The sequence below is a fragment of the Nerophis ophidion genome, linkage group LG03 (genome assembly GCF_033978795.1).
Source record: "Nerophis ophidion isolate RoL-2023_Sa linkage group LG03, RoL_Noph_v1.0, whole genome shotgun sequence".
In the NCBI taxonomy this organism is placed as follows: Eukaryota; Metazoa; Chordata; class Actinopteri; order Syngnathiformes; family Syngnathidae; genus Nerophis; species Nerophis ophidion.
Window position 1 is genome coordinate 61515575 of NC_084613.1, and position 22803 is coordinate 61538377.

General features: G+C 38.1%; 1 protein-coding gene across 10 annotated transcripts in view; it reads right to left on the minus strand.

The window, feature by feature from the left end:
- The window catches only part of ralgapa1 (Ral GTPase activating protein catalytic subunit alpha 1), a 155100-nt gene that overhangs the window by 105889 nt on the left and 26408 nt on the right, over positions 1-22803 (minus strand). For all 10 annotated transcript variants that reach the window (XM_061895787.1, XM_061895788.1, XM_061895795.1 and 7 more), the window contains exons 8-17: positions 20030-20168; positions 19744-19952; positions 17707-18030; positions 17409-17579; positions 17009-17080; positions 16752-16900; positions 16524-16647; positions 9124-9270; positions 8949-9039; positions 6723-6887 (exon numbers count right to left, since the gene is read on the minus strand). In XM_061895787.1, the coding sequence (XP_061751771.1) occupies positions 6723-6887; positions 8949-9039; positions 9124-9270; positions 16524-16647; positions 16752-16900; positions 17009-17080; positions 17409-17579; positions 17707-18030; positions 19744-19952; positions 20030-20168 (1591 nt within the window). The remainder of the gene's footprint in view (positions 1-6722; positions 6888-8948; positions 9040-9123; positions 9271-16523; positions 16648-16751; positions 16901-17008; positions 17081-17408; positions 17580-17706; positions 18031-19743; positions 19953-20029; positions 20169-22803) is intronic.

The window sequence follows — 22803 nt, forward strand, 5'->3', positions numbered from 1 at the left end:
ATGGGTTGCAATGTTAAGATTTCATCATTGATATATAAACTATCAGACTGCCTGGTCGATAGTAGTGGGTTTCAGTAGGCCTTTAACTTCATGTGAGTGATTATGATTTACGACACCTGTTGACTTCCCTGAGCCCATTTAAAAAGGGATTGTGTGATGCAGTCATTAGACTTGGTTACAAACGCGACAAAGGAACTCAGCACAGATCTGAAAAAACAAATCATTGACTTGAACAAGTCAGGAAAGTCACTTGGAGCCATTTCACGGCAGCTTAAAGTCCCAAAAAGCAACCGTGCAAACAATTGTTCGTAAGTATAAAGAGCATAGCACAGTTTTGGTCACTGCCACGATCAGGAAGAAAACGCAAGATATCACCTGTTGCTGAGAGAAAATTGGTCATGATGATCAAGAGTCAACCGAGAACCACCAAAAAGCAGGTTTACAATTAATTGGAAGCTGCTGGAACACAGGTGTCAGTGTCCACAGTCAAGCGTGTTTTGCATCGCCATGGACTGAGAGACTACCATGCAAAAAGGAAACCTTTGCTCCAGAAGCGACACCTTAAGGCTTATTTAAAGTTTGCTGCTTATCACATGGACATAGATAAGATCTTCTGGGGGAAAGTTCTGTGGTAAGATGAAACAAAAATGTTGCTGTTTGGCCACAATAAACAGCAATATGTTCTTAGTACAAAAGGTGAAGATTTTAATCCCAGAAACACCAATCCTAACGTCAAGCATGGTGGTGGGCCTGTTTTGCTGCCAATGGAACTGGTGCTTTACAGAGAGTAGATGGTACAATGAAAAAGGATTAGCTCCAAATTCTTCAGGACAATCTAAAATCATTAGCCCGGAGGTTGGGTCTTGGGCACAGTTGGGTGTCCCAGGGGGACAATGACCCCAAACTAGGGCTGAGCGATATATCGATATATCGATATACTCGATATATCCCCGGTTTGTCTGTGTAAGATATAGAAAATGACTATATCGTGATATTCGAGTATACGTTCTAAAGCAGTTGCTTTTAGCTGCTGGCATTATACTACAGGCTCCAATCACTCTTTCTTGTCTCTCCTTCTCACAGACGTAAAACAAGCGCACCTTCTTACATACGTCACATACTGTAGTATGCCCCCGCGGAGCAGAGAAGTAGCAACATGGGTAAAGTTAGCTGTGGTGCGAGTAGTAATACGAGAGAAAGAAGGCGCGAATCTGGTAAGAAATGAAGAAATAATTAATTCCCAAGAAAAACAGCAGGGGGTCCATCATCTGGCGGTGGTTTGGCTGCAAGTGGGAATATGTCGAACAGACAACCATAATTTGTAAAGTTTGGGGCAAAAGTGTTGCTACAAGAAGGAGCAGCACTGCTAATACAGTATGTAGCATAATTTGAAAAGTCGCCTGCTAAAGAATGAAGAGTGCTTACTCCGCATTTCAACATCTCCATTCGGTGCCACATGCCCACACCATCAAAATGCCGAGGCAAACATTTCCAGATCAACACCGTATGAAAAAAATTATCAACAACAGAAGGAGATAACGTCCCCAGTAACCTACCACATAGGGAAGGACGAACACTATTTGATTTCTTATTATTCAGCTAATTTTTATTTGACAGTTATTGAAATATCTTGTGTGACATCATGAACAAAAGTGCACTTTATTTGTTTTAAACTATTGTAGTGGCGTTCTATACAAATAGTGCACTTTAATTTAGTGTTGTTTTGATGTGTCATCTTAGTGACATCATGCACAAAAGTGCACTAATAGCTTGTTTTAAAATGTCTCAGACATTCTTGCACATTCTGTTTTGAAACGACATGAATGTTTGTACCACTGCTTGAAAACTATTTAATAAATACAGTTTTGGTCAATTGACTTAGTTGTAATTTCCCTCTCTGCATGAAAGTTTAAAATGAGCATATATTAATGCAGTATGAACAAATATGTTTTAATGTAGACCGATAGAATCATCATACTGCTGTGATTATATGCATCAAGTGCTAATTCAGGGTTAAGGCAAAATATCGAGATATATATTGTTTATCGTAATACGGCCTTAAATATCAAGATATTAAAAAAAGGCCATATCGCCCAGCCCTACCTCATACACACGTCAAAAGTGGTAAAGGAATGGCTAAATCAGGGTTTTAGAATGGCCTTCTTAAAGTCCTGACTTAAACGTGTGGACAATGCTGAAGAAACAAGTCCATGTCAGAAAACCAACAAATTTAGCTCAACTACACAAATTTTGTCAAGAGGAGTGGTCAAAAATTCAACCAAAAGCTTACCAAAAGCTTGTGGATGGCTACCAAACGCCTTATCGCAGTAAAACTTGCCAAAGGACATGTAACCAAATTTTAAAATTGCTGTGTGTATACTTTTCACCCAGCAAATTTGGTCACATTTTTACTAAACCCATAATAAATTAATAAAAGAACCAAACTTCTATATGTTTTAAGTGACAAACAAGTATGCTCTATTACAAAAAAAAAAAAAAAAAAAAAAAAAGTTGTAGAAATTATAGGAAATTCAAGACAGCCATAACATCATGTCCTTCACAAGTGTAGGAAATTTTTGATCACGACTGTATTTACAATTTGGTCGATAACCTCAACTTGGTCATCGCCTGCTGAAAAATTGTGGGCACTCCTGCTTTAATCACTCCAATAACAAAAGAAAGGTCTCATAGGAATTACGATTTTGAAAATATCAAAGCAACAATTTCAGAACCTGATCCTTCAAACGTATACATATGACCATCTTTGAAAACACAATCATTATTTAATATACAGTATCATTCTTTATATATCAATTAGCAATTGTGATCATATTAAAAAACTCTTGTATTTTATAGTAAGATTTACGTGGTAACAACTCATTTAAATTTCTACCAGCTATCCATCCATTTTCTACCGCTTATTCCCTTTTTGGGTCGCGGGGGGCGCTGGCGCCTATCTCAGCTACAATCGGGCGGAAGGTGGGGTACACCCTGGACAAGTCGCCACCTCATCGCAGGGCCAACACAGATAGACAGACAACATTCACACTCACATTCACACACTAGGGCCAATTTAGTGTTGCCAATCAACCTATCCCCAGGTGCATGTCTTTGGAAGTGGGAGGAAGCCGGAGTACCCGGAGGGAACCCACGCATTCACGGGGAGGACATGCAAACTCCACACAGAAAGATCCCGAGGCTGGATTTGAACCCAGGACTGCAGGACCTTCGTATTGTGAGGCAGACGCACTAACCCCTCTGCCACCGTGAAGCCTTCTACCAGCTAACTAGAATAAAGCTCGAGAGCAATATATAGCAGTTCTACCAGCTAACTGCTATATATTGCTCTCGAGCTTTATTCTAGTCTATTCGGTTTTGACAGCGCAGCCACAAACTTGATGAAATCTTACCTCGAGGATAGAGAACAGGTGGTCGAGGTGACTGTCCTCTCCCCTCAAGGTGAGCTGTGTTGTCCCACAGGGGAGCATTCTGGAACCGTTGTTATTCTTGATTTATATTTTCGACATCAAAACAGCACTTAACAGCAATTTGTTTCTGTTCGCGAACAATTCTGCGATCCTGGCCTCGGACACGGACAAATTGAAGGTTGAAAGTGCACTCAGCACCAAACTAAGTAATCTCTGTCTCTGGCTTTCCGATAACAAACTGTCACTACACTTGGGTAAAACAAGAGTCCATCCTATTTGGGTCTAAGCACAACCTAGGTAAATCAGTGGGCTTTACGATTAAAGCAGGTGATACCATAATCACCAGCAAAGACAAGGTAATTTACCTTGGTTGTATATTGAACAACTCTGTCTCAGGTGAAAAAATGGCATTTAAAGAAATCACCACGATCAATAATAAAACTAGATTTTTGGGCGGGATTTCTGCGTTTATCAACAACTTAAGACCCTTACCGGTGCCCTCATTCAGTGTCATTTTGACTACCCCTACACCTCATAGTCCACCAGTATCCCCAAGCCACTAATAACAAAACTGCAAACTTCCTAAAACAAGCTTGTGAGACCCCTGCTCAACTTCCCATACAGGACTCACCTAACTTAAGCCCACTTTACCAAATTGGGATGGCTTAGAGTTGAGGAAAGAGTACACCAAATCGCAATGTGCCTGGTATACAAAATGCTCAGAAAAACTGTCCCCAAGTACCTGTCGAACTATTTCACCAGTGTAAGTGATGCTCACAGGTACTACACGAGAGGGAAATGCAAACACCTTGTCCCCCCCAAATTCAAGACTCTCATGGGAAAAAATGCATTCTACTATTTTGCCACCACACAGTGGAGTGCGCTACCAACAAACCTTAAAATTCGAACTTCCCTACTAAATTTTAGAATTGCCATAAAATCATGGCTCAGCTCAACCTCTACCTGATCTGAACCAAAACTGATCCCAGGCAACTTTCCGCAGCATCAAGCAGGTTTATATTTATATAGCCCTTAATCACAAATGTCTCAAAGGGCTGCACAAGCCACAACGACATCCTCTGCTCAGATCCTAGTGTATATATATTTTCTCATTCTGTTTTGCACACTCTTGGAGTCAACATGTGCATAGTCATGTACATAATGTCATGTACATAGTGTATATACCCCCCACCCCCCATTTTTAGTATATATTGTTTTTCAAATTACCTGAGATGTATACTGTGTATATGTACATACAGTGGGGCAAAAAAGTATTTAGTCAGCCACCGATTGTGCAAATTCTCCCACTTAAAATGATGAGAGAGGTCTGTAATTTTCGTCATAGGTACACTTCAACTGTGAGGGACAGAATGTGAAAAAAAATCCAGGAATTCACATTGTAGGAATTTTAAATAATTTATTTGTAAATTATGGTGGAAAAAATTCAACTCAATACTTTGTAATATAACCTTTGTTGGCAATACCAGAGATCAAACGATTACTATAGGTCTTTACCAAGTTTGCACTAACAGTAGCTGGTATTTTGGCCCATTCGTCGATGCCGATCTTCTCGAGAGCAGTGATGTTTTGGGGCTGTCGCCCAGCAACACAGACTTTCAACTCCCTCCGCAGATTTTCTATGGGGTTGAGGTCTGGAGACTGGCTAGGTTACTCCAGGACTTTTAAATGCTTCATACGGAGCCACTCCTTCTTTGCCCGGGCGGTGTGTTTGGGATCACTGTCATGCTGGAAGACCCAGCCACGTTTCATCTTCAAAGCTCTCACTGATGGAAGGAGGTTTTGGCTCAAAATCTCACGATACATGGCCCCATTCATTCTTTCCTTAACACGGATCAGTCGTCCTGTCCCCTTAGCAAAAAAACAGCCCCTAAGCATGATGTTTCCACCCCCATGCTTCACAGTAGGTGTGGTGTTCTTGGGATGCAACTCAGTATTATTTTTCCTCCAAACACGACGAGTTGAGTTCATACCAAAAAGTTCTATTTTTTTTTCATCTGACCACATGACATTCTCTCAATCCTCTGCTGTATCATCCATGTGCTCTCTGGCAAACTTCAGACGGGCCTGGACATGCACTGGCTTAAGCAGGGGGACATGTCTGGCACTGCAGGATTTGATTCCCTGTCGGCGTAGTATGTTACTGATGGTAACCTTTGTTACTTTGGTCCCAGCTCTCTGCAGGTCATTCACCAGGTCCCCCGTGTGGTTCTGGGATTTTTGCTCACCGTTCTCATGATCATTTTGACCCCACGGGATGAGATCTTGCGTGGAGCCCCAGATCGAGGGAGATTATCAGTGATCTTGTATGTCTTCCATTTTCTGATAATTGCTCCCTCAGTTGATTTTTTCACACCAAGCTGCTTGCCTATTGTAGATTCACTCTTCCCAGTCTGGTGCAGGTCTACAGTTCTTTTCCTGGTGTCCTTCGACAGCGCTTTGGTCTTGGCTATAGTGGAGTTTGGAGTCTGACTGTTTGAGGCTGTGAACAGTTTTTTTTTATACAGATAACGAGTTCAAACAGGTTCCATTAATACAGGTAACGAGTGGACAGAAGAGCTTCTTAAAGAAGAAGTTACAGGTATGTGAGAGCCAGAGATCTTCCTTGTTTGAAGTGACCACATACTTATTTTCCACCATCATTTACAAATAAATGATTTAAAATTCCTACAATTTGAATTCCTGGATTTTTTTTCACATTCTGTCTCTCACAGTTGAAGTGTACCTATGATGTGGGAGAACTTGCAAAATCGGTGGCTGACTAAATACTTTTTTGCCCCACTGTAATTTACATTTTTTTTAATATACATTTTACAGGTTGTATATCTTTTATTATTGAATGTATCAAATGTGATGAATATTTAATGGACCACAATGGAAACAAGCCTTTTGGCTTTTTGTGCCATCCATTTGCCTTTTTAAAGCATTACATGGATTAAATTCTTTAAGATGTCAATAAACTTATCAATCAACCAATCAATCAATCTTTTCATATTTAAATTTTTACACAGCAATATCCACAGATGAAAATTAAAATATTTGCAATGGGAACTCCCTGACCCTGTAAATTCAACTGTTATGTTTAATATTAGAACTGTGTCTAACATTAATATTGGAAGACAATTAAAAAAGCTCTATTTATATGATAGGTAATAGCATCTTTGCCATCAATTTGTGAATAAAAGAAAATGAGCGTTGATGGAGTTTAACAAACACACAGAATGAAGTCTGTGCTATGACAATAACCACTGGCAAAGTTTAGGATAAGATACTGACCTACAGTCTTTTGACGTACAATGCTCCTGGCCTTTTCAATGCCTGGTGAACCAGCTGTGGTGGCACTGCGTTGTCTCATGGCTGCTGCCTGACCTGGTTGGTCTCGGCTCCAACCTTTAGAGAAGGAACGATCCACCACTGGGCGTTGGCCTTCTGAACCGATACCTGCAGTAGAGTAAGAATATTATCTTGACTTCATATTCACTGTTACTTCTTTAAAAACAGTACTATTAATTATTTTATCTAGATTTTAGATTTTAAATTCCCCCACTGTCCTGTATGGTATAACACAGTTTATCCCAGATTTTTGCATGGGTTACTTACTACATCTCCCAGCGAGTTGCAAATAAATAATAGAGGCACCTCTAAAAAGGCATATTTTAATGTTAACATGACACGTGTAACACTTTAATTTTGCAATTGCCAGATTAATATGTGTACAGGCTAAAATTTTGCAAGAAGACTAATGCTGGGGGTAAAGACTAAAACAATTAGCTATCAATGAAAGAATAAAAATGAGTGCTAGGTGGACAGTATTGCTTTACAACTACAATGCCGTGTATTTAGACAAGGGTGTACTGTATATATATAAATAGGGTATCTGCCTACATGTTAAAATACCCCAGAAGTTACATTTGAAAATGTGATACTTTAAACTAAATTATTTTCCAGAAAGCTAAGGACCAGGGGACCCTTCACTATTAGTCTTATTGTGTGTATTCCAGAGAACAAGTGTCCTCTACAGTAGTGATGTCTCTCACAAGTTCTTTTGAACTGAACTCGCCAGTTGAATAGCCCAAATGATGAAAAAGAGAGGGCCTAAATTGGAACCTCATGGAACAGTACAAGTATGACTAAAGAAGTAAAACCAAGGACTATTGACTGCATCTGAAGTAAACAAGCTACAGCAACACCTTAGTTACATAAATCCAATTATAAAAAATAACTGCCAAAAAGGAGACGACTTAAAGGGGTGGCTTGAGGAACACCTCAGTCATGTATATAAGAAGAGGATGAGGGTGGCAGGATTAAGGCCAAAATAAAAAACACTATTATTTTCATTAATATTGAAATAATGACCAATATACACAATTATTTACTGTTAATTAAAACATATTTTATTGCTTGGATTCAAAATGACGTCACGTCCGGATCACGTCTGTTTTCAATGGGTACCAGACACCATTTAGCTTTTCTTGAAGAAAATTGCCTTATGCTTGTGTTGTTTCTGGCTGTACGAACCTTTTAATTTGCGAACAAGATAAACAATTCTTCAAGGTTCCTGGTGAGGTAATTAAGAATGGCGGAGGAGTGCATTATTTCATTAAAAACGACAACAAAAGTACCATGCACTACAATACAAGGGAGCAGAGCCGAAGAATTCACGTTTGCAGTGACCACTCCTTAAAGGTGGTCACTGCTACGAGTGTTCCATAAAGCACCAACTCGGCAAATGTAAATAAAATAAATCAAATGTGAGCAAAACCTTCCATCCATCCATCCATCCATTTTCTACCGCTTATTCCCTTTGGGGTCACGGGGGGCGCTGGTGCCTATCTCAGCTACAATCGGGCGGAAGGCGGTGGACACCCTTGACAAGTCGCCACCTCATCGCAGGGTCAACACAAAAAGACAGACAACATTTATACTCACATTCACACACTAGGGCCAATTTAGTGTTGGTGAGCAAAACCTGAAAGAGGTCAACTTTTACCAAATGTAGCTGGAAGTCGCTAGATGACGTCTCATTTTCATAAATTATTGCAATGGACGCTGTTGTACAGATAACAAAGTAAGTATAAGTATAATTACAACTGCAAATTAACTTTATTCTTTTGCACCTTAGTTGTTTTTCTAATCAATTTTGTTCTGCATTGTTAAATGTTAGTGCATCAAATCTGATCAAAAGAATGGAGGGATTCATGGCTGCAGCACTGTTTTGTAGATAGCGCCATCAAATTACGTTCTATTTATGTTATAAAATACACCAATTATTAGCAAGTTGTAGGAGAGAAAATGCATCTGTGAATATGCAAGGGAGTGAATGCTGAACTGCAAATTGGCAGTGATCTACTGCAATTTTGGTCAAATTTGACAGATGTTTGGAATAGTTAGAAATGAAAAGAGAACAAGTATGGAGTTATATAAAAATATTTGATGATTCTATTGAACGACAGTGTGTAAAAATAAAACACCTGCACTGTTTTAAATGTTTTGTAGGCTGACCTTTGCCTTTGTGTTTCTTCTGCTTTTGCTCACTGAGCTTGTCCAGGGGTAGCTCATTCAGATCAACACTGTACAGGTTCCTGGCCAAGACCTAGGCCACGATAAACAGAAGTTTATAGTCTGGTATGAGACGGATAATCAACATGAAGGAAAATAGGAGTTTCTTTTCTTCTACCTTTGTGAGCGTCTCCATGGTGAGGGACCATTCAGTTACCAACTCCTCCCAGCAAGTAAGAGAAGACAGGACGGAAAGGAGGTCATCCCATAGCTCTCTGCTGATGTAGACATTTAAGTTCCCCTTAATCCAGGCTACAATCAATGTCTGTACAGAGAGAGTAATCAAATATAGTAAAGGTTCTTCATCTGCAATAAAATCAATGGCTGACTTCAAAAAGAAAGGCTCAAGTTTGTCAGGACCTGCAGATTTACCAGCATCAACTTGTTAAGGCTCTCTTGACCTCAAACAAATCTAGAGTAAAACTAAATGTATTAGCTATTAGCTATGGACGTATGAAGGGATAGTGACATGCGGCCTAGTCATACCAAAGACTATAAAAATGGGACCCATTTCCTCCCTGCTTGGCACTTAGCATCAAGGGTTGGAATTGGGGGTTAAATCACTATAAATGATTCCCGGGCGCGGCACCGCTGCTGCCCACTGCTCCCCTCACTTCCCAGGGGGTGATCAAGGGGATGAGTCAAATGCAGAGGACAAATTTCACCACACCTATTGTGTGTGTGACAATCATTGGAACTTTAACTTTAACTTAACTTCAGTAGGTAACATAGAATTACAACAGAATCTAGAAAAGTCAGGTTCACAGTTTGTGCATTATGAGGGTTTAAAACAGGGGTCTCAAACATGCGGCCCGCTAGACGTTATTTTGACAATTTAATGTATGTGCGGCCCACGAGTTTAATATGAACGGAACTTGACAGCGTCATACCTCCCAACGTTCCCAATTTTCACGGGAGTCCTCTTAATATCATGGTATCCATTCTCTGGTAATCCCTGCCGATATTTACCCAATCAACAATACTCGGGGGGTGCCGCAATGGCACTGTTCTTAACGCCCTCTGAATCCTGTACAGACAGCGTGCAAGCCTATTTGATTGTTACATTTGACTGAGCAGTACACGTGTGATGTTGCAAGACATATTTGGTCAACAGCTACACAAGTCACACTGAGGGTGGCCGTAAAAAAAACTTTAACACTGTTACAAATATGTGCCAGACTGTGAACCCATACCAAACAAGAATGACAAACACATTTCAGGAGAAAATCCGCACCGTAATACAACATAAACTCAACAGAACAAAAACCCGGAATCCCATGCAGCCCTTACTCTTCCGGGCTACAATACACACACCCATGCGTCGGTTGAGGTTGTGTATATTTTAGCCCGGGAGAGATTGGGCTGCAAGGTGTTCTGGGTATTTGTTCTCTTGTGTTTAAGGTGTGTTAGGGTGCGGATGTTCTCCCAAAATGTGTCTGTCATTCTTGTTTGGTGTGGGTTTGAAGTGTGGCACATATTTGTAACAGTGTTAAAGTTGTTTATACGGCCACCCTCAGTGTGCCCTGTATGGCTGTTGAGTAGGTACGTCTTGCCGCCACTAACGTTTTCTGCACAAGTCTCGCACAACATGATAAAATTGTTACTTTTGCTGTGTTATGTAAGCAATGACGAGTTTTAGAACACTAGTTCTCTTATAGATGGTACGCTATGTGAAGGTATGCCAAGGGTTAAGTGAGATTTATCAAAAACATTCTAAAAAAAAATAGCAGTCAGTCATAAATACTTAATAAATATGTTTATTGGAAAACACTTCAACAAAATATGAATGTAAGTTCACAAACTGTGAAAAGAAATGCAACAATGCAATAGTCAGTGTTGACAGCTAGATTTTTTTGTGGACATGTTCCATCAATATTGATGTTAAAGATTTCTTTTTTTGTGAAGAAATGTTTAGGATTAAGTTCATTAATCCAGATGGATCTCTATTACAATCCCCTAAGAGGGCACTTCAAGTTGATGATTACTTCTATGTGTAGAAATTTTATTTATAATTGAATTACTTGTTTATTTTTCAACAAGTTTTTTTGTTATTTTTATGTCTTTTTTTTCCAAATAGTTCAAGAAAGACCACTACAAATGAGCAATATTTTGCACTGTTATACAATTTAATAAATCAGAAACTGATGACATAGTGCTGTATTTTACTTCTTTATCTCTTCTTTTCCAACCAAAATGCTTTGCTCTGATTAGGGGGTACTTGAATTAAAAAAATGTTCACATGGGGTACATCACTGAAAAAAAGTTAAGAACCACTGTTGTAGAGGACGCTAGAGGCAGTGCAGTCACGGCAGCCCTTAATAATGTCGGCCGGGTGAAAATTGGGAAAAATTTGTGAAAATGGTTGCACCGGTAGATTGTCGGGAGGGGCACTGAAATTCAGGAGTCTCCCGGAAAAATCGTGAGGGTTGGCTTTCCTGCCCTAGCAATGCTACGGCGGGAAAGCCATTCATAGAAGTTGAATTCATTAAAAAGTGCATGTTAGATTTTTTAAGAAATCTTTTCTTGCGGCCCAGCCTCAGCCAGTCTCTGCATTCAGTGGCCCCCAGGTAAATTGAGTTTGAGACCCCTGGTCTAAAAGATTGTGAGGCTCATTAGAGTCTCCATCAGTCAGTAACGGATGAAGCAAAGCCAAAAAAGCAGGAAAGGTATGGAGGAAAAAAAATATTGTTCCTATGCCGCACTGAACAGGAATATCCGGCTCTATAAATAACATTGATTGATTGATTGATATATTCGACCCTAAAGTAGACGATGATGTTATGTGATGTCACGTCTAATCAGCAATTGAATTGTAGTTTGACGAAGTAGCATAACAAAAAAACACATCAAAAACAAGACTATCCATGTACACTCATACATGTTGGTTAACATTTGAACAAATAATACACTATATGCAAACACTTACCTTTCCATTAATGTTAACAGTGTGTACCCCATTTAGTTTTTATCATTGATTGTAGTATTAATAACTGGTGTTTATTATAGAGCGATATATTTATACATTGGTTTTAAGGGTTTTTCTAAATGTGTGAATTGAACTGGAACATTTTAAGGCATCATCCAGGCTGTTCCACAGATGAACCCCCTTGACAGAAACACATCTACTTTTTAAAGTATACTGTACAAAACTATAAACAAAACAAATGTTTTTGCTCCCATTTTTCATGAGTTGAACTCAAAAGATAAAAAACGTTTACTATATATACAAAAGACAAATTCCTCTCAAATATATTTCACAGCCCACAATAAAAGTCCACTCTGAAATGTGCAGCTTCGCTTTATTGGGGGTCTGGGAGGGTCAGAAAAGCAGTCAGTATTTGATGTGACCACCATTTGCCTCACACAGTGCAACACATCTCCTTCGCATAGAGTTGATCAGGTTGTTGATTGTGGCCTGTGGAAGTTAGTCCACTCCTCTTCAATGGCTGTGCGAAGTTTCTGGATATTGGCAGGAACTGTAACACTCTGTCGTATACGCCGATCCGCAGCATCCCAAACATGCTCAATGGGTGACATGTCCGGTGAGTATGCTGGCCATGCAAGAACTGGGATGTCTTCAGCTTTCAGGAATTGTGTACGTATCCTTGCATCATGGGGTGATGGTCTCGGGTGAATGGCACAACGATGGGCCTCAGGATCTTGTCACGGTATCTCTGTGCATTCAAAATGCCATCAATAAAATGCAGTTGCGTTCGTTGTCCTTAACGTACACCTGCCCAAACTATAATCCCACCTCCACCATGGGCCACTTGATTCACAACATTGACATCAGTAAACCACTGTCCCACACGACGCCGCACACGCTGTCTGCCATCTGACCTGAACAATAAAAACCAGGATTCATCCATGAAGAGAACACCTCTCCAATGTTCCAGATGCCATGGAATGTGAGCATTTGCCCACTCAAGTCGGTTACGACGACAAACTGCAGTCAGGTCGAGACCCCAATGAGGACAACAAGCATGCAGATGAGCTTCCCTGGGACGGTTTTTCTTAGTTTGTGCAGAATTATTTGATTATGCAAACCAAATGTTGCAACAGTTGTCTGGGTGGCTAGTCCCAGACGATCATGGAGGTGCACCTGCTGGAAGTGGAGGTCCTGGGCTGGTGTTACACGTGGGCTGAAGTTGTGAGGCAGGTTGGATGTACTGCCAAATTATTTAAAATGCCTTTGGAGACAGCTTATGGTAAATAAATGCACATTCAATTCACGATCAATAGCCCTGGTGGACATTCCTGCAGTCGGCATGCGAACTGCACGCGCCCTCAAAACTTGTGACATATGTGGCATTGTGCTGTGCAATAAAATTGCACATTTCAGAGTGTCTTTTTCTTGTGGGCAGCCTAAGGCACACCTGTACAATTATCATGCTGTTTAATCAGCACCTTGATATGCCACACCTGTGAGGTAGGATGAATTATCTTCGCAAAGAAGAAATTCTCACTAACACAGATTTAGCCAGATTTTAGAACAATATTTGGGACGGATAAGTATTTTGTGTATATAGTAAAAGTTTTAGATATTTGAGTTGTACTCATGAAAAATGGGAGCAAAAACAGAAGTGTTGCGTTTATATATTTGTTCAGCATAGTTCTCACGTTTGTTATCTGAAAGACAGATGAACCTCTGAGGTCGTATGGACTTTCCTTGGGTTTGAACCTCTTCTGGAGGTACTAAGGCAGCATGCAGTTATGAGCTTTATTTGTCACAATGACAGCATCAAAGTCGACAAGATCATGTTTTGAATTTTTTTAATTTAATGAAAAAAGCATTTCTATAAGCATAATAATCTGCATAACTTCCAATGTTAATGCCTTTCTTGATTTGATGTATAATTATTACAACACAATAATTGAGATATGGAAGTATGAAAGAATGATATACCATGTTAAGAGTATTTTTATTCATACAGTGTTTAATTTTTTATAACATAGCAATAATTTTTGCCATTTTTGTTTTAGGTATATTCATGTGCAATTTCCAATGTAGTTTGTCATCCATATAGATTCCCCAAAATTTTGTGGAATACTCCCTTTTTATTTCTATATTATCAATTTTTATGTGACACTGGGTGTTAATTTTCTTATTTTCAAAAAAGAACTTTATTTAAAATGATTGACAGTTTATTAGCGTTAAATCATTGCTTTATAATTAAAAGTTAATTCTCTACAATTTCCAGGAGCTGACCAAGGTCTTCCCCATAACAGTACAGAATTGTATCAACAGCAAAGAGAATACAGTTAAGTTTCTTTAAGATTTTACAGACATCATTAATATACAATAAAAACATTTTTGGTCCTAGTATGGAACTCCATATGTAATGATCTTTTTATCTGAATCTATAAGTTGATTGGCAACACTAAATTGGCCCTAGTGTGTGAATGTGAGTGTGAATGTTGTCTGTCTATCTGTGTTGGCCCTGCGATGAGGTGGCGACTTGTCCAGGGTGTACCCCGCCTTCCGCCCGATTGTAGCTGAGATAGGCGCCAGCGCCCTCCGCGACCCCAAAAGGGAATAAGCGGTAGAAAATTGATGGATGGATATAGTGTTCATATGCCGCACTGTTCTCTGCCACAAAGATAACTTTTCAACCAATCATGTGCAATACCTCGACAGCATAACTCTGCATTTTGTTTAAAAGTAATAAAGTCATGAACAACAGTGAGCTCTTTGTTGATTGCAGTAGTTACGTCCTCAACTAATTCCATCAATGTTATAGAAGTCGACCTGTTTGATAGAAAACTGGATTGTTGTTCACTTAGTAAGTGATGCTTATCAATAAAAACTGATCTTTATACAAATAATTTTTGTGGAATTTTTTAAAACAGTGGGAATAAAGTAGGCCTATTTTTAGTAAATTGATGTTCATATCCATTTTTGAAGATGGTAATAACTTGCCGTTTTCATTGTCATTGGAAAAACATCTTTATAAAAAAATATTGGATTGATAGGTAAAGGGAACAACTATATAATCAACAATTTCTTTGACCAGAGAGATGTCTATATCACAGCAGTCTGTTGACCTTTTTGTTCTTCAATTAATCTCTGTGATTTCAATTTAAAGAACAGGAGAAATGAAAAATGATTACAAGTTGTTTCGAATTATTTGTTGATTAAATTTGACAGTTTTCTGATTGTACAATTTAATTTGCTAAATTGGGTCCAACATTCACTAAGAGGGTGTTAAATGAATCAGTTGTTCCCATAGTGTCATTTATAGTTTGGTTATTTTCAATGAAATAGCTTGGATGTTCCTTATGTTTTACATTTTTTCCATTTAAAACCGTCCACATACCTAGGATGCTGTTTTTATTGTGTTCTAATATGTTACAGAAATGTGTTCTTTTGCTGTATTTAATTATTTGTATTATTTATTTAATGTTTAATGTTTGTGTTTGGTTTTGTGCTTAGTTTTTTCTCTATAGATAATTTGTATTTTTGCAGGACTTCAGTATTCCCCTTGTGATCCATGATTTCTCCTTACCAGTGCTATCCTTGATGTAAAGTTTTCTAACTGGACAGTGCTTATCATACAGTTTTAAGTAAATGTTAAGGAAGGTTTCATTTGCACAATCTGGCTCCAAGAAAGTATAAACCTCCCCTCAGTCCTGAAAACATAACTCAGATTTTAATATTGCCATGGCCTCTGGTGTAAGGTGTCAGACAAATCTATCGTGAGTTGCTTTTGTCAAAATTGTTAAAAAATGTTGAATACAGGTAGATAATCACGTATGTCGTTGAGTAGTAGTCCTGCTGTTATTTGATTTTCCAGCTGATTGGTGAAAATGTTATCTATCAATGTGGCCAAGTCTGTTGTTATTCTGGTTGGTTTTGTAATGAGAGGAACTCAATTATTGCTGCACAATCCTGTAATAAAATAAGTTGTTTTTGTACTGTCCAGGGAGTTTGGAAGAATAATATTAAAATCCATCCATCCACCAATGTTTTATTGCTTGTCCCTAAATCACCACACACAATATGGACCTTGTTTGACTTACCAAACAAATAATCAGTTTTTTATTGAATATGGTTAAACACGATGCAGGCGTTCCATAAACACAACTAACATTTATTTATTTTATTTCAATTTCTACAGATAAACATTCAAAGACTCCAACAATAGCAGTTGATTCATCATTAATCTTCCCTGCATTTAAATAAAAAGTCGATTCATCACCCCCTTGTTATGTTTGTTTGATATACAGTACTGCTTTATATTGTGTTCAAAGTGTAAAAACCTATACTAAAGTATGGAGGCTGTGACCCATTATACGTGTTTACATTGTTTTCTAAGGAGAAATTTCTTCAATCTACAACCTTTTCTATTGATGAATGTTCAAGACCCAATAATTAACCAAAAGTACGTTAATCGAGGTTCCACTAACTATTCCACTGGCCTACCGGATATTAGGAGGAACCAACGATTATAGAACTTTTGCTTTGGAGTCATTTTTGCTATTATTCTAGTCTCAAGCTCATATGAACACTATCAGTACCTGAAAAATTGGTCCAGCCAGCCTATCTGACAGTGTGTTCCTCTTCTTGCCATGGGGCATAATAGATGGAGGTCTCTTCATCACTGTCTCAGTCACCCTCAGCAGAACAAGTAGGATCTGCTCCCTACAAAGTCAAATATTCGTAACCCAAAATGCAAGTAGGTACATTTCATTTTCAACTACATTTGCTATTCTTGAAGACCTAAAAGGTCCAGTTTTTGTTGTTACCATGTCTTTTGGTCCATGGTTTCATGCATGACAAGGCTGCGGTAGATGTTCAAGACTCGCTTGCACATGTCAACATGCTCCTCTAATAGGAACCTGATGTCGTTGGCTGGCTCCAGTAAGAAAACATTAGAAGAGTGAGTAATAAATACCTGAAGAGAAGGGAAACAAATGTGACATTAAATGAATGTAACAACTTCTCCTCTATAACAGTTTGACGGGGCATACTTCAAACTTGTGATCAATATTAAAATCTATACCTGTAGTGTAGTTTGAACTCCAGCATGAACACTGTACTCCAGCAACTCGTTATCAATCATCATATTCATTCCCTTAGGAGACAAAACAACATATGTTAAGTTAAAAGATTAATACAGGTATTTAGTATTACATAATCAACACTATTTTTTGTCATTTGGGTGTTTGGTGTTACCTACCTGTAACACGGAACGTTCTGCACAGTAAACATGTAGCCTTTAAACAGCTCATAGGCTATATATAGTAAATAAAAAAAAATTTATGCAGGAATTTTCAGCCAGGGAGTATAAATAGACTGACTTAATTTGAAAATGAAAAAGGAGGTTCTAAAAGGAATTTAACGTATATACAACATATTAGGTGTGAAGCATATTTATTTAAGGATTTAATGTGATTTGTCACCTCCTCATCTTTGTCTGAGCCTGTGTCCATACTACTGGCTGTTGCTATGGGATATGAGCCCTCTTCTGGCTCTTTCATAAACACCGGCTTGTCCTCCATGCAGATCCACTCTTGGTAGACTCGGACCACTTTTCGCATGGCAGCAGCTTCACACATGGGAAGGAGAAATGCCTGCAGTGGTGAGGGAGACATAAGTGTCAACGTGTAGTATTTTATAGAATAATAAGTGGATGAATAAACTATCCCCAAACAAAGGTACTAAAACATCCTAAATTGATGATTACATCTGCTTCTTTACCTGTCTGAAGATCTCAGTGATGAAGTTGATGCTGATTCTGGAGCATGTGAGGACTCTTCTCACCACCTCCATGTCTGTCAGCTGTTCTTCATCCATGGAGCATAAAGAAGAGGAGCTCGGCTCCCGCTCTGTCAGTGTAGATGTGTTGGAGTGGCACTGTTCAGATTCCCCCACAGGGCCGATACCTCCGCCGATAGATATGCTGCCTCCTCCATGTCCAGATGAGCCCCCGCTTCCTTCCAAGTGGTTGTCAGACCGCAAACCAACCCCGCTGCCATCATCAGAGCTTGCAGCAGAGCGAGCAGCGAGTCCAGCTGCTGCTCTCTGTAGATGAAAAGTTGTTTTTTAGAGTGAAAAATATTTTTAAAAAAAACAGAATTAATGGTGCAGTTAAACTGTTTCACAAGTTCCCTTCCCTTCCCTTCCCTGTCCATTACTGGTCTGCACTGACATCAAACTTATGTACACCATCACCAACACTGCATTGCTGCATCTTTCCTGACTTGGTGCCCTATTTTGATGAAAAAGTATCATCATTTATCTTTTGAAAACTTACAGTTTAAATAAACATTCCATTAATAATGAAACTTGTCTAAATTACACAACAATGCAGGTTATTGTATATTTTTTACATAGTTCGTCAAATTTTTACATTTTAAAAAGTAAAACATTTGAATATCATGGAGAATCAAATGGGATAGAATAAATAAAAACATCTTTAAAATGACTAAACTTAAATACCTAAGTGTTATTAAATGTGTCAATGATTAAATTACTTGTTTTCATCTTTTAAATAATTATTGATTTAATTAAATAATTATTTTTTCCATTATTTAGTAATTTCCTGATTTAATTATTTTATGAGTTAAATAATTAACTATTATTGCTGTCATTATTTCAAAATTTAATGTGGGCTCTTGTAATCAGGGCGCTACTCTGTACACAATCATACCGCTAGGGGTTAAGCGGTGAAGGCGTAGTGTGTGTGCATGTGTATGTATGTGTGTGTGTGTGTGTGTGTGAGTGTGTTTATTTGTGTAGTAATGGTCCATGGGTGCCTGATTTGTATATAAGCCAGGAGGTCACTCTGCTCTGTGCCCACAAACATATACAACATCCAAACTGTTTTTGAAAATAGGGGGAGGCTTTCAGAGCGTCTATCATTAAATAATATACGAAAGTAATTATTTAAAGATTAATTAAATTTTGTCCCATATCGATTATTTCACAATTTCATTATTTTTGATTTCATTATTTACTGATATAGTGATTTATTTAATCAATTAGTCACTTAATTAAGTACCGGTAATTATTTAAAGATTTACGTATTTATGTAATTTTGCGTTACCCCGCCCATTGGGTTTTATAGCGGAAATAAATTCATGAAGCACTGACAAAGGTCAAAAGGGACAAATTTCATAAATACTTAAATCTTTAAATAATTACTTTTGATTGATTGATTGATTGATACTTTTATTACTAGATTGCACAGTTCAGTACATATTCCGTACAATTGACCACTAAATGGTAACACCCGAATAAGTTTTTCAACTTGTTTAAGTCGGGGTCCACGTTAATCAATTCATGGTACAAATATATACTATCAGCATAATACAGTCATCACACAGGTTAATCATCATAGTATATACAATGAATTATTTACATTGTTTACAATCCGGGGGGTGGGATGAGGAGCTTTGGTTGATATCAGTACTTCAGTCATCAACAATTGCATCAACAGAGAAACATGTCATTAATTCCATCCATCCATTTTGTAAAGAAATTATATTTAAAAAAATAACAATAATGAAATGTAAAAACAATTGATGAAATCATGAAATCAATAATTAATTACATGCTTATATAAGTAAATATAATTTGAAATTATATTAATGACACATTAAAGTAAATATTAAAAAATATATGTTTTTATCTAATGTTGTTCCATTTCGCCCTTCATAGAATATTTCCAGTATTGTTTACAGATCATAGTTACTTTCTCTTCATGCCCCTTTATCATTTTTATATGGGTGTTACCTGTATGTTCTTAGGGACGTTCTCGCCCTCTGTTCCTGGAATCTGTGTTTGTGTGTTGGGTCGTGGCTCCAGCCAAAAGGAAACTAGCCAACGGATGAAGATGACTCGGGCCTGAAGGAAACTCTCCTTGGTGCAGTAGAGCACTTCACCAAATTCACTCTCCCTACGCACCACACTGTAATACGGCTTGGGACGCATTGGGGGAACTTCTAAAAAGAGGAAAATATGGTTTAATAATAAACTGTACAGACTACACTCCCTAATGGCATTCCTTTAATGTACTGACCTAGTATGGGATTGTATAGGCTGGTTTCCATCGCAAAGTTAGGAAATATGTGAGGAAGGTAAAACTTCCTGAAGTTACCAAAGAGGAAGCTGAAGCCACGTTCATGATTCTCTTTACAACGCCACTCGAGGGACTTGGCCTGGTAGCAAGAGGCAAACACAAAATAAGCTTGTTTTGTCCACACACACACACAAATCGGGCCAAGCGGAGAACAGCTCCTTTGTTTCCTTCGACAAAGTGAGAGTCAGAGCATTTATAGAAGAAATGTAAGAACAGAGAGTTAGTTAGGAATGGAATTGGTACAAAAGGTTAGTAATCATATTGTAGATACAATATTAGTCTTTAAAGTACCAGTAGAGTAAAAAAACAAGTTGCCTCTATATTGAAGCTATTATCATACATATCTGATGTATGACACCAAAAGAGTTACCAAGTTTGCGAGTAAATAGATGTGATCAAAATAGTATCAATCTTTCTTTCTTTCTTTTCATAGTTTATTTCGAACATGAGCACATTTACAACACAATACATCACACAGTTTCATATCACCTTACACCGCATCATGTCCGAAAAGGAATCGGAAGAAGCTAAGCTTATTTAATCCTACCTTTTTCCCACGTCAGAGCGCCCACAAATATATACATTCATATACTGACTTTCCTTACAGCAAAATAGCAAAATGACATTCATGAATGAGTAATACAACAGATCTGTAACATGTAATTAATTAATTCAGTCATTACCAACATACTGAGATGAAGAATATCTTATTTACCAACCGAACGGTATAGCTCGGTTGGTAGAGTGGCCGTGCCAGCACCTTGAGGGTTGCAGGTTCGATCCCCCGCTTCCGCCATCCTAGTCACTGCCGTTGTGTCCTTGGGCAAGACTCATTACCCACCCGCTCCCAGTGCCACCCACACTGGTTTAAATGTAACTTTGATATTGGGTTTCACTATGTATAGTGCTTTGAGTCACTACAGAAAAAGCGCAATATAAACATAATTCACTTCACTAATTCACATTTTCAATAAGGTTGAAAGTGTTTCTCATATTTCTTCTTCTTTGTACTTTGTAAGCACTATTAATTTTGAACAATCTCCCAGTGATTCCCGAGCCATTATGAGAGTTAATGAGCTAGCCAGTCACATCATCATCTGACGTAGTTCTAAGAACAGCAGATCCCTTCGTCATCAATAACAATGCAAATCAAGCAGACTATGTGAGAGCTAACAATGATTAATTTGGAAAAAATTATGATCCAAAAACTTATATTGTTGATCCTGAATATAGATAGAATGAGCTACAAGTTTTAGAAAGGCTGCTAAAAAGATCCAGCTTTAGTGAAACACTAAGCATCACATAGCAGTATTGCTAATTGCTAAACAAGAAATAAACTCTAATAAAAGTATATCTTACTGCAGTGAAATACAGTCTGGTGTGCCGTAGGAGATTATATAATTTCACCAAATTGGGTTAAAAATATTTTTTTGCACACAGGTAACTATAATCCGTAAATAATGTGCCGTTGTTGAGTGTCAGTACTGTCTAACTATTTCATATCAATAGGTGGCAGCAAGTAGCTAATTGCTTTGTAGATGTCGGAAACATGTGTGTCATGATCACAATATGGAGACGACAGGTCTGGAGAAGAGTGCTCAAGGAAGACATGAAACTGCAACAGAAATATACCAACAAAACAGGAAAAAAAAAAAAAATAGGAGCGTACAACAAGGACTAAAACACTACACACAGAAAAACACCCAAAAACTCAAAATAAGTCCCGGTGTGATGTAACAGGTCGTGACAGTACACCTACTTTGAGACAAGAGCTATAGTGATGCATGCTTGGTTATGGTTTGAATTCATATCCAAAAATTGCAAGAACGACTTTTTTTTGTCAATATCAGCTACTGAGTTTCGTTTTTAAATGATTTCTGCTTGAGGTGTGCCTCAGGATTTTTTTCAATGACAAAAATGTGCCTTGCTCAAAAAAGGTTGAAAAACACTGGCTTACTGTACAATGTTTGCTCTTACTTTGATAACGACTGATAGGATGTACATATATTTCCATTTATAAGAAAAATTAATCATGATGCACACAAAGGATTAACAAGGAAAAGTGTGTGAATGTGTGTTTGTCTCCATTACCGGGTATGTATTGAATGTCACAGATCAACATTTATGGCTAAATCCTCGTAATATCCAGATGAGAGGCATGATTTATAATCTAGAATAACTTTGACTAGCCGAGACGCAATGATGTGGGAGGACCACATCGCTCCCAGCTCATAGTAAAGCAAAATAGGGCTAATTAGCTGTGTGCTATCAATACGCCGCTAAAAATAAATTGTCTGCGTTAGCGCTTATAATAACAAAATTGCTAAATTTAGGTTAGTAATAAGGTCACAATATGTATAAAAGGTTTTGTTGGCAGGTTTTGGATGGTTATTTAGAGGGATTTGTGGGCGGAATAGAAAACCTCCATTCACAGACTATTTATTTATTTACAACTTAGAATGCATAAAAGTGATTTTGAATAATAGACAGCACATATCCCTCTAATGTTTGCATATTTCCAATATGACTGATCTAATACTGTGGTCAGAGTGCAGAATTGTTACTTCAGTGATGCAACAGGAATGTTCGGAGCGGAATATTCAAAATGGCAAACTGAATTTGTGGCATTTTGTGATGTTTAGACAGTATTTTCACATACTTTGCAGATTGTAAATACAATTTGATATGGTTTAATGGATACAATGAAACAAAAT